The sequence below is a fragment of the Pollicipes pollicipes genome, unplaced genomic scaffold, assembly GCF_011947565.3.
Source record: "Pollicipes pollicipes isolate AB1234 unplaced genomic scaffold, Ppol_2.1 Scaffold_3812;HRSCAF=4468_pilon_pilon_pilon, whole genome shotgun sequence".
In the NCBI taxonomy this organism is placed as follows: Eukaryota; Metazoa; Arthropoda; class Thecostraca; order Pollicipedomorpha; family Pollicipedidae; genus Pollicipes; species Pollicipes pollicipes.
In genome coordinates, this window is record NW_023596380.1 from 19,265 (window position 1) to 32,146 (window position 12,882).

At 61.7% G+C, this 12,882-nt stretch overlaps 1 protein-coding gene across 1 annotated transcript; it reads right to left on the reverse strand.

Moving 5' to 3' along the window:
• Positions 1-1,531: 1,531 nt before the first annotated feature.
• On the reverse strand, positions 1,532-11,425 carry LOC119093018 (5'-AMP-activated protein kinase catalytic subunit alpha-2-like; the record flags this gene model as incomplete). Its single annotated transcript, XM_037215910.1, is given in 16 exon segments — positions 1,532-1,630; positions 1,942-1,970; positions 3,615-3,684; positions 4,697-4,788; positions 6,277-6,333; positions 6,977-7,169; positions 7,703-7,783; positions 7,785-7,809; positions 8,423-8,528; positions 8,982-9,030; positions 9,032-9,189; positions 9,454-9,598; positions 9,916-9,990; positions 9,992-10,010; positions 10,888-11,029; positions 11,353-11,425. Coding segments are annotated over 16 exon segments (1,413 nt in total), but the record flags the coding sequence as incomplete, so codon positions are not given.
• Between the last annotated feature and the right edge of the window lie 1,457 nt (positions 11,426-12,882).

Sequence of the window (12,882 nt, forward strand, 5' to 3'; positions counted from 1 at the left end):
GACGCCATGACACGCGTGTCAATCTATCCCAGTGTATTCATCATGTCTAGCTGGCAGTCTGCAGCCACACATGCACCATGCGCGGACCAGCCATGGAGCGCGATGTTAAATCTACCGAGGAGTCTTTGTCGACCCCGCGCGCCACACTAAAATGCCCGGTCAACGCAGACCACGGGCGTCGAAGAAGAGGCACCAACTCCGACCGGCCATTCCACCCGTGGACGACGCTCGACCTAACCGTAGTTACTCCAAAATCGCTCTCACTCCGCGCGGGGCACACAACTGAGCACGACGGCTTCATTCAGAGGGAAAATGCCATTCAGCGCGGAAGAACGCGGGAGCCCATCATTCGTCACAACCAAATCCGTTCTTCAGTGGATAAAACTCGACGCGAAGGACGCGGTGCGGGGATTGGTGTTTCTACCGTCTATCTCGCCGAGCGCCGACAGTCTACCCCGCGCGAGAGCACACACCATGCGCCCATAAGCCTCTAAAATGGCACGCCGACACAGCCTCTCCATTCTAGCGCAGCAGACTCACGCACAACAGACCGCCCCTCATCCCGACACATCCACGACAGGGTTGGTGCGTCTCCCCTCCCCCCCCCCCGCCCCGAACAGCCTACAGGCACACAGCCCCGGATGGTAGGCCCACGCGGTCGCCCTACCCCTCCCGAGCGGACTCAAAGGCCGCGCCAACCTGACGCTCCGCCCGGAGCGACGGGTGCGACGCCGTGTCCTCGCCCCTCAGCACGGGCAGCACCACCCACACCGCACCTGACGCCCCGCCCGGAGCGACGGCGCGGCGCCGTGTCCTCGCCCCTCAGCACGGGCAGCACCACCCACACCGCACCGACGCCCGCCCGGAGCGACGGGGCGCGCCGTGTCCTCGCCCCTCAGCACGGGCAGCACCACCCCACACCGCACCTGACGCCCCGCCCGGAGCGACGGGTGCGACGCCGTGTCCTCGCCCTCAGCACGGGCAGCACACACCCACACCGCACCCGACGCTTCGCCCGGAGCGACGGGCGCGGCGCCGTGTCCCCGCCCCTCAGCACTGGCAGCACCACCCATACCTGGCCGCTAAAATCAAATGTCAAATCAACCGATGCGCCCAGGTTACGTTACCATTGCACTCATGTGGGTATCGGCACAACATCTCACGACGCGAAGGGTGTTCAATCTACGGTTTGCGGCGGACTACATGCGCGAGACGACTAACTACTCACAGATTAGTAAAACGATCGCTAATGACAGGGCGAACAGGCCCGTGTTATCGTACGATTACGGCGCCAGGCACAGCAGGACAATTAACTTTCACCAAAACGGGACACAATTGCTCACAACACCCAAACCACACGTCGCTCCAAGTTCCTCAAGTTAATGGTGAGCATTCGAGTGCCGCAGTACCACTACGCGAACCCACGCTTTCGGAGCTTCATGTCCCGCTACTCTCCGATCCTTGCGTCGCAGTTTTCCACAGGCCGCCGCGACGCCACACTTTGGCGGCCGCCACAGACGGACAGCGCCGCCTAGCGGGCCAGCTGTGTGATGAGCGCCGAGCACATCTCGAAAAACTCCATGGTGTAGTGGCGGGCGCCCGTGGCTGGGGCGGCAGCGTCCGCCGAGCTCTGCCGGACACCAGGCCCAAACGTCACTCCATGCCATTGAGAAGAGCGTGCGGTCCTAGCGAACAGCCCCATCGGTGACCGCTGAGATACGAGCGAGAAGTAGTTGACCGCGCGCTGGTAGCTGGAAACAGCGAGCGGAAGGACGGCCCCCGCTCGGAGAGTTCCCAGCTCAGGGTCACCCCCCGCCGCCCGCCGCGGCGGGGCGGCAGCTCGAGCCGCGTCCGGCCGCCTCACCTGCTGCGAGAGACGGCCGTCGCGCGTTGCCGGCCGGCGCCGAGACCGGCCGCGGGCCCGTCTCCTCCGCACCCGACGAGCTCGACGACAGAGTAGCTGGCGACGCCTGGGGACGCGCGGCGGACGTCAGCGACGGCGGCTGGGCAGCCAACGCCCCAGCCCGGCGCAGTCGTCCTGCGCCGAGGCCCCAGACCCCAGTCCCGCCTCCCACAGGCTCGCGGGTCCCAGACTTCAGACAGACTATGACAATGGGTGATATCAATGAGTATCAAATATGAGTGCGACTCACTGGATGGCCAGGTTGCCATCCGCGGGGCCATTTGTGAAATTGTCCGAGCATTAACTGATGCTCCGTCTATACATATACCATACAAATATCGTATCCGGTGGGGACCAGATGAGTCTATATACTGCGAATCCCGACACAGGAATACCTGAATCATCAACATTTGCGGCAAATTAAGGCTTACGTTCTGGACTACTCAAGGCTTTTGCCGCACTGCACACCGCCTTCCGACCACCAATGCCGCCTTCCATCCGCGTTTGCGGCCCTGAAGACCAGCGCGGCCGCAGCGCCAGCCCCGGTCAGGTCACCAGACCGGAGAAGACACGGGGTCGGGGCCGAGCCGCGGCACTCACTGGAGGATTGACGAGGCTCCTCCGGAGGCGGGACGAGGCTCCCGCGGAGGCCGGTCTGACCGGTGAGGAGGCCGGCTGCGGCTGGGCCGCCGGCTCTGCGCACAGGAACCCCGGTCAGACACGGCCGCCGCAGGCCGCACACTCACTCGGCTCGGAGGCGAAACACGGCCGCCTCCAGGCGCCAGTCAACGGACGGCGGGAAACACAGGACAGCCTACGCCATGGGGGACTCCAACACCCGTGTGACGCACAAACGAAAACTTCAAAAGCTGCAGTGCTATTGATGATGCCACCGTAAATAAAGCGTCCTCCATGTATGTGCTAACTGATCGCGTACCCGTCAATATGTAAGTCCGCTTTAGCCCTAGCGTTTTCAGCTCACAATTTGGCGCTTGCAGGACCTTCAATACTACACAATTAATATCCCGACGAACTTTACTCGAACGATCTTAAAGCGAGTTACTCAACCATGGGGTTGTCCCAAGATACGGTTTCCCGGTTGCGTACTCGTGCATCTTACCCCTGTAACAAGTCAGCACGAACACAAGTCCAACAATACTCGAGGCGCGGGGTAGAGCAGAGGTGGTAAAGCAAACTGAACCGCCCATTGCAAAATGTTGCTGAACCGAGCACAGGAACTACAAGGCATACATAAATATGACAGAGAACACCTGCATGGTTTCGAGGTGACGAGGAACGCATGCCTGGCTATCGATGCTTGCCATACCCCAGGCTTCGGCATGCACTCGCACACCCTAAAGGACCCCAAGTGCATGCGTCAGTACCATTGAACGAGATGCTGGAGCGTGATAATAGCGACCACACCTGGGATTCGGTGCGCACATAATTTTTGCGATTCGCATGTACTAATACAACAGCCTTTCGTGCCGCTACAATGTTCAGCACATGAAAATGTCACCCAGCCACAACCAAACAAAGCGAGACCCGAAACGTCGAGCGCAGTCTGAGAGCGGTGGCGTCGGACAGAAACGCGACCCCCAGCGTGAGCAGCAGCCGTTCGACTCAGCGGTCGGCCCTGCCGCCGCCCGCAGCCAGCAGCCAGCAGCCAGCAGCCAGGCGCCGGCTCCTGGCGGCGGCGGGCGCCACTCACGTTCGCTCTCGTCCAGCCCGTTCACCCGGCGGCCAGATCTCCACGGACGGGATGGCGGCGCCGGCGGCGGCTACGGGTCAGAGGTCAGGGTCAGCCGGACGCCGGCGGGGGCAGCGCCCGGCGGCGGCGCGTGCGGCTGCGCTCACGGGTTAGGGCGGCCCGAGCCAAGCCGCGCCGGACGACGACGCGACCAAAGCCAGAGCCGGGCCCAGGGGAGGGCGGGCACGGTGGCCGGCTCGCCGTACATGCGACCGGTTGGCGCAACCGAGCCAGCAGGCGGGCATGCGGGCTACACGACGTGGGATGCGGGTTGAAACGGTGGTGATCTCACGACAGTTAGTCTACGCGTCAGTACGGAAAACCACGACCCCCAATCGCCAACGACCGCCGCTGGGCCGAGCAGCGCGGCGGCGAAATGAGGACGCCACCGCACCGGGGCGTCCGGGGTGAGCTCTGGCCGGCAGCGGTGACGCCGAGAGGAGTGAGGGTTGGGCTTCGAGTGACAGGGCGAGGGGGTGGGACTGACAGAGACGCACATCCGGTCCGACAGCGCGACCAACGGTCGCGGCGACCCGGCGGCACGCGGGGCTCTCGACGAAAGAAAGGGCGGACTAGGCCCGGTTGGCCGGATTGGGGCTGCTCACGGGCGCGACAGGGCAGAACAGGGCAGGACAGGGATAGAGACAAGGACAAGGACATGGACATGGACATGGACATGGACATGGGCATGGACAGGGACGTGGGCACTGACACGGACAATGACTACGGACAGGGACAGGGACACGGACAGGGACAGGGCCAGGGACATGGACCATGGACAGGGACAGGACAGGGACATGAGATACGACAGGACAGGACACAGGACAGGGCAGCGGCGGTTCGACTGCGCGTTGGTGTGTGTGTGTGACCGCTGACAAGACAGACAGCCGTGCGACGGTCGCAGCACACGGCACCGGACGGACAGTGCCGGTGGTAGCGGTTAACGGCGCGGACGCTTCGACGATACGGTTAACTGCGGTCCCCACGCCGACAGCGGGCCGCGCCCGGCGGGGGCGGCCGACGGCGCGCCGGCGGCCACTCACCGCTGGCGGCCGGCGGCGCAGAGTCGTCGCTGGGATCGACTTGAAGTCGAGCAGGTAGCTGCGCCCGTCCACCTGGTACAGCTGCAGCGCATCTTCACGTAGCGGCCCGTCACCGGGTTCAGGTGATTCACGCGAACTGAGAAGTTGTTGATGGTCTTCCATTGTCTGTGAACGCACGGGGCACGCACGCGTTCAAAACGCGCGCGAGACGGGGCGGCGGTGGGTCGCGCATGATGAGACTGAGTACTGGATGCCTTTAGTTATGCAAGAGGCTGACTACAACAGAAAATGAAAACTGGGCATTCGCTTCAAGTCGATGGCAATGCTCAGATGACGCCAGTTTATGAACATTTTTGGTTCCCATAAGAGAAATTGCGCATCGGCCTACAAAGAATTCTGCCCATACAATCAATGGGTCCAAAACCACATTCAAAAAACCAGTGGGCGGTGCAGTTCATAAAGCACCCACGCCGCCACCCGTGGTGTTCTGGCAGACCTCCTCAACAGCCCGGCGCTGGAGCGTGCCACTCGGCGAAAGCCAATCGACACATTCAATCGAACGCATTCAGCTCTCAGGCCCCCCCGCTGACCAATAGCACACAAGAAGAGCGCTGACATCGGCATTTCTGTGGACACGCTCCTCAGAACAAGGGGGGCCGCTTGCGTTCGTCTCGATATCACGGATAACCGCAGCGATAGACGGCCGCCGGACGCACCTCCTTCAGCCTGGAGGTCGCGTGGCTGCCTGCAAGATCAAACTCCCAACAGCCCGACGTTCACCACACACAACACACACCAAGGCGTACTCCCGCCCTCCCCCCCCCCCCCCTCCCCCTTCCGCGCTGCCGAGGCGCGCCGGCCGCGCCGACCCGACTCGATGACTTACGTAGTCGAGCGACTGCATGGCGCGGTACACACCTCGTGCATGATGTCAGAGCGGCCTGGCTCTGGGACCGGATGCCGAGGTGCCATTTGGCCCGCTTGAGCGGCGGCGCTGACCGGCCGGCCGCCCCTCCCCGCCCTGCCGCCGGCGGCCTCGGCCCGCAACCGCTGCCCGGCCCACAGACGCCAGGTCAAGCTCGGGTCGGGTCAGGTCAGGGCGAATCCGATCCGCGGGCAATCGGCGTACACTCGTGTCAGGCGTATCGTACAGGGTTCGAATGAGATGTCACAGCACGTACTAATCAAGCCTTGATGACATCACAGAGCACAGCATAAATTGGCCAGACATCTATTAGCTGTGCCATCCCCCTACTGAAACACTGCCGTCGGAACAAACAGCCCCGCTCTAGGCACCGCACGTCGACGAACAGCGGAAATGCCTTTCATTTCCGGTGCCAGCGGCGGCAGTATCGGCCCAGCCCCGACCCCAGCCCAGGGCGCCGTGCGGCGCGGCCAGCCGGCCGGCCTCTCGGCGGGCGGGCGACGGGCGGCGGCGCGCGCCGGCCGGCCGACCTCTCGGCGGGCGGGCGACGGGCGGCGGCGCGCGCCGGCCGGCCGACCTCTCGGCGCCGGCGGGCGGGCGGGCGGCGGCGCGCGCCGGCCCACCGGGAGCGGGTCCGGCCCGCCGGCCCACTCACGCGGTATTCGCTCCGGGTGGGGACGTCCGGCCGGCTCGGCGGACGGCAGCGGGTTACCTGCCGACGGGACGGCCGGGCGGCGGGTCAGCGAACCGGCCCGCCGGGACGGCCGGGCGGTGGGTCAGCGCACCGGCGGCGCACCGGCCCGCCGGGACGGCCGGGCGGTGGGTCAGCGCACCGGCGGCGCACCGGCCCGCCGGGGCGGCCGGGCGGTGGGTCAGCGCACCGGCGGCGCACCGGCCCGCCGGGACGGCCGGGCGGCGGGTCAGCGCACCGGCGGCGCACCGGCCCGCCGGGACGGCCGGGCGGTGGGTCAGCGCACCGGCGGCGCACCGGCCCGCCGGGGCGGCCGGGCGGCGGGTCAGCGCACCGGCGGCGCACAGCCCGCCACACGGCGTCGCTCCGGGCCTGACCGAGCACTCGGCCACCCGCGCCCGTCTCCGGGCAATGCCGACAGCTGGCGTCAACACGGACGCGATGCGCCAATCTCGTGGACCCGATGGTGAGACGACAGCGGACCCCATGCCCCACAGCACACAAGCCAAACACACGAAAGCCAGAACTCAGCACGAGACAACCACCGCCGCGAACAAGCGCGCCATCACCTCCGTCCTCGCCGCGGCGGCTCCCGTGAAGCGCGCCGGGCCCCAGCGTGACCGCCTGAGCCGAGTCCGCCTCCGCCGGCACCACCCCCACGTACCGAGCGGGCCGACCTTCACGGGCGCCGTGAGCGGCGGCGAGTTCGGGCCGTAAAAGTCGCGCATCTCGAACTTCTCCGGCTCGCCCGCCAGTCGTTTGTTGTCGATGAGCAGGTGGTAGGCGATTGCCAGCTGGTCCTGCGGGTCCTCCGACAGCAGCGCCGCGTGCACCTCGTCGGGCGACACGTTGAATTTCTGCCGCGAGCGACACGCGCAGCTGGTGAGCGGCGTTCCCAGCGGGGAGGAGGCGGGGGCGGGGGCGGGCCACTGAACACGGGGCCATGGCGGCGCACGACCACCACCGCCAACCGGAGCTCAGGTGCGGCGCTAATGTGAGGCACGCCGCAATTAACTTGAAAATGTGAACACAATCCGAAAGACCACATCCCCACTACCCGACAGTCTTGAGCTCGGAGGGCTAGCCGTTCAGGGGATCTGCGATTTGCAGGCCGGAACCTGTGGTTCAAGGGTGGGGCTGTTTAGGGAGCCTGAAGTCTGTGGCAGCATGGGAGTCTGTGGTTTGCGGGAGCAGTTCTGGGTAATCTGGGATCGGGGCAGATATGAACCGGAGAAGCCTGCGATCCGTAAAAATGGGGTCAGAGAAGGCCCGGGATCCATGGGAGTCCAGGGTCTGGGAAGCATGGAATCTGCAGAAGTGGGAGGCTGGGGCCGGCGGCAGCTCGGCGTCCAAGAGCCCAGAAGCTGCGGGCGCCGTTGGCCAGACTTACCGTGCATATGTCGGCCACCACATCCTGATCAATGATGGACGAGTCCTGCTCCGAGGGCTCCGGGAACAAATAGGCGGCGAGGGTCCTGCTGGAACCACTCGTGGTTCCTGCCGGGCACGGCCACACGGCGTCAGATCGGAGTCACGAGCTCATGGTTCCGTGAGGTGACGCCTTGGCGTGGTACGCACGAGCAGGCTCATACCCTGCTCACTTTGGCGTGGTACGCACGGGCACGCTCATACCCTGCTCACTTTGGCGTGGTACGCACGGGCAGGCTCATACCCTGCTCACTTTGGCGTGGTACGCACGGGCAGGCTCATACCCTGCTCACTTTGGCGTGGTACGCACGGGCAGGCTCATACCCTGCTCACTTTGGCGTGGTACGCACGAGCAGGCTCATACCCTGCTCACTTTGGCGTGGTACGCACGGGCAGGCTCATACCCTGCTCACTTTGGCGTGGTACACACGAGCAGGCTCATGCCCTGCTCACTTTGGCGTGGCACGCACGAGCAGGCTCATACCCTGCTCACTTTGGCGTGGTACACACGGGCAGGCTCATACCCTGCTCACTTTGGCGTGGTACGCACGAGCAGGCTCATACCCTGCTCACTTCTGAGTCGAGACGCACATCCGAGGTCAGCGGTACTGCGCCCGACCAGCGCGCCTCACTCTCGCGGTACGCTCTGACCGCCCGGAGCCGGGCCACCGCGCACGCTCACCTCACGTCCTCGATGGTGGCTCGGCACATGGGCTGCACCTGCAGCATGTGGCAGAGCAGCGAGACCACAGACTTGTTCAGGTAGTCCGGGATTGGGAACACGCCCTCTGGAGCACAGAGACGACCGAGCGTCGCGTCATCGGCCGCCACGCCCACCGGGATTACCGCGCCTGGCTCCGGCCCGGCCCGTCCGGCCCGTCCGGCCCGGCCCGGCACGGCCGGCGGCACTATGGGGCTGGCGACCGCCGCGTCGGCCTCACTGGAGCTGATGAGCTACACCCAGCCAACGGCGGGTACAGCTCGTAAAGGTCACAAAAACGGACTGTACCCAGCCAACGGCGATGGCCCGAGTGGATGATGCCTGTGAATCCTGGCACGCACAGGCGCGTGAGGTGAGGAAGGCTTATGACTGTACGAAGTTCCCAATTTGCCATAAACGCTTCACGTCCCCAACACGACTGCCAGCCAGCACCGACACCAACGGAGGAGCTGCCTCACTCCTGGCGCGCGATGCTCCGCTCCGCGCGTCCGCGCTCGCCGCGCCGCGTCGCCAGCCTCACTTTTGATCTTGGTGAAGAGGGTGGGTACGTGGTCGTCGTCGAAGGGCAGGCGTGCCGCACAGCAGTGCGTACAGGATGACGCCGCACGACCAGACGTCCACCTCTGGCCCAGCGTACATGCTGCCCGAGATCACCTCGGGCGCCGCGTAGTTGGGAGATCCGCAAGACGTGGACAGGAAGTCGCCATCCTTCATCATGTTTGAGAGGCCTGGGGGAGCACGCGTGGGCGGTGAGCGGAGGGGAGGGGAAGATGGGGGGCGAAGGAGTCATGGCACCTGGCAGACGAGCAAAACATTCCTCAGAGATGACAGGAGTTCGCGCAAAAACAGGACAAATAAACTGGAATCGAACGAGAACTGCAAACAGCGCGTAACATGACGCCCGAGAACACATCGACGATTTCAGCACCGACCAACATCCGACTGGCGGCGCCATGCAGCTGCTGGAGGAAAGCATTCCACGGCCCACTGACCAAAGTCGGCGATCTTGACGTTGCGGTTGGAGTCGAGCAGCAGGTTCTCCGGCTTGAGGTCGCGGTGGACGACCATGTGACGATGGCAGTAGTCCACGCCCGAGATGATCTGCTGGAAGAAGCGTCGGGCCTCCTGCTCCTTCAGCTGCGGAGTAGGCGAGACGTCATGTTCCACAGACACGGAACGAGACGAGGCGTCACGTACCGCAGACACAGAACTGGGGTATGTTGTGAGCGAGACGGGCCGCACCGGACGCAGCGCAGGTCAGAGGCCGTGCTGCACAACGGCCGAGTTCTGTTTTGGTATTCAAAAACCGATGGCGGTTTTTGCGCCGCCCGGCAGCTCCGATGCAGCCAGCTTGTCAACGACATTGTGCTGCTGGTACAGCACAGTGGCACGTGTTTCCAGCTCTCCGCAGCGACACAACACAGCTCTCTTGACGACCGCCGAGCACGCGTTACCTTGCCGTGTTTGATGATGTACTCGAACAGTTCTCCGCCCGACACAAACTCCATCACCATGAAGATGTCGGTGGGGGGTGCTGATGACTTGGTACCTGCGGCGGACGAGTAGCCACGGTCACCCCACACCGCCCGGGCACTTGGCCGCGTTGCGACCGCCTGGCAGGTAAAACCACCCCTCGGTATCGGGGGGATTTATCACAACATCGGAAAAATTGAAACGGCAACTGACAGCACGGGCCAATCTCACAGAGAAGTCGAAAACGTTGAGGTCCACCACACTATTGATGTCGTTAAGATCACGAAAAATGACCCCCAGTTAAACCAATTTTTTATTAATTACCTGGCTTTCTACACCCAATTATAACTTAACGAAACGGCGCGCTCGAGCCCTTCAGGCTCAAACCATACCAACAAAGATGACGGTAAAGGTCAGAAAAGGTCAAGGCCGACGGTCAGGTCATGACAAGGGTGAGGGTCAGGTCCGGTAAAGCACAGATCACTCAGACTTAAATCTTCCGCCCCTCAAAGTCACGTTATGCAGATAGTAGTGATGCGGAAATTCGTCAGTTATGACTTATTTCTCAAACGTGGACATACTAAGTTGGTTCAACACCAGTAAGTTGACCTTAAATGACCTGTAATGACGGTTGGACGTAGTCACGTGTGGCGTGGCTGGTTTTGCCAAGTCAGACCAACCGACGAATTACATGAAAGCAATAGATCCTGCACGACATTGATGCTGCACGACACTCGAGCGCACACGGTCGCAGTGCAAGAGGATAGCTGACATAATAACAATGTAATACGATACGCCACGAACATGGCTCGGGATACAACGATAACGCGAGCCGGGCAGCATCCACCAAAAAAGACGCATGTAGAATGCAGATGAAATGCAATGGACCATTTAAGGAACAGCTCGGGCATGAGGTTTTGGTTCATCAAGTGTCTTCTACACAGTGAACTCACAGTTTGATGATATGGGGGTGTCGGAAGAGCTTAAGATTTTGGATTTCACGCTTAATTTTTCCAGCAACATCCAGGTTCTTGATTTTCTCCCGGTTAAGAATCTTCACAGCCACCCGATTCTGCGTCTTCTGATGAACAGCAACTGAAAACCACCAGATGCACGATACAGAGCTAGAATGCTCGCAAAACATTTTGATGTCGAGAGAACGCAAAATGGAGAATCTTAGTTCCCAGAACAGCCACTCCATGGGCATAACAACCCAAAGCCTGTCAAAAGCAGCCGCTGAAAGAGAGCGACGTGAAAACATACAAAAACAGCATTTAGACGCATGTGCAAACATGACAATAAACACATTTAATGTCAATCAACAACGCAAAAACCAAAACGTTAAGATACACGCAACGATATCAACAAATACTGGTTGCTGGTACGCACACTGGTGAGCACGAGGACGGCAGGCTTACATTTGACCTTGCCGAAGGTACCCTTGCCAATGGTATCGCCCAGGATGTAGTTTCCGATCTTGACCTGGGCCCCCGCCGCCGGGCGTCACGTTACCGCTGATGTCTGGCGCCTCCGCCATGGCTCACTGCTCGCACCTGAGAACGGCGGACACGGCTCCAGAGCTGAATCTGGCACACGGCATGCCTGCGATCGCACCAATCTCACTACTCAGCGTGTGGCACGGTTCCCTCGCTGTAGGCCGGTGTGGACCTTGCAACAGCGCAGTGTCGGAATAGGGTCCTGGATCACTAACGAGACCTTTCCACAGCACGAACGCCTGTAACCACGCCGCCCAATGTTTTACAAGCATGACGGAACCCTGAGGCGACCGTTGGGCGAGATGCGTGACCCTGCACGTGCCGTCAGGGAGTTGCCTCGCATAGCCCGCGACACTGGCCGGGAGTCACGGACGGACCCGGCCTGTCTGACCGGTCGGTCCGGCCCGGTCGGCCGCTCCTCACTCCCAGCCACGAGGCCAGCGAGCGGCCATTACCTGGCCAATAACATACTAACATCTAACTGAAACCCGGAAACTCCGCACTTTGTCACTCGTGTCTTTTAAGCGTGAACTGCGCAATAATTCTGCTGCGGCTTGATGAATATGTATGTGTGTATGCTTGTGCATCTCATGTGTGTTTTGTGTGTGTGCGCCTTTGCTGAATCCCTGCGCGATTGCTGTTACAGAGCTCTTTTTAACATGTCTCACCTCTTACTTTATCGAGTCGACACTAGGACTGGCCATTTTATGTTGGAGCGCTTCAAACATCAGTACAGATCCACATACATACAAGAGCTAAAAGATGAGCTGCTTTCGCCCCAGCAGCCGTGCTGCGGACGCTGGCTGTCCACCCCAACCACAACAGCCGCGCCGCGGCGCCGTGCTGCGGCCGCTGGCTGTCCACCCCAACCACAACAGCCGCGCCGCGGCGCCGTGCTGCGGCCGCCGGCTGTCCACCCCAACCACGACAATCGCGCCGCGGTGCCGTGCTGCGGTCGCCGGCTGTCCACCCCAACCATCAACCGTCAGCTACTAAAATCAATGCATGTTAGCAAAGCTTGAAATGGCCTGTACCCACCGATGGTGAGCTCCCCCCGAGCCCACGCTTCGCGAGCCGATGAAATATACATGTGTACTGGAGCAAAATGCTCGACCAAGCTAATCAGATAAAGGCATTGCGGTCTAAGGCAAAACATTGCAGGGAAGGGTGTACTCATGTTCACCTGGTTAGAGGCCTGAAAGTCCCAGCATCAAAGATTGCATGAACTCTATCATCCTGACCAGCCCTGCCCTCCAGAAAAAAGCTCGGGAATGGCAGTATATAATGGACAATAAGCTGTGGACATTGTCAACCAATAATTAATGGAACTGAATGTAACTTTTGCCAAAACATCATGACCCTGCCACCCCTTCCTCCAATACACTCTTGCTCATGCCACCCTACTCTGGTGCATATGACGACCCATGCATGCAGGATGTCTTGTCACTGATA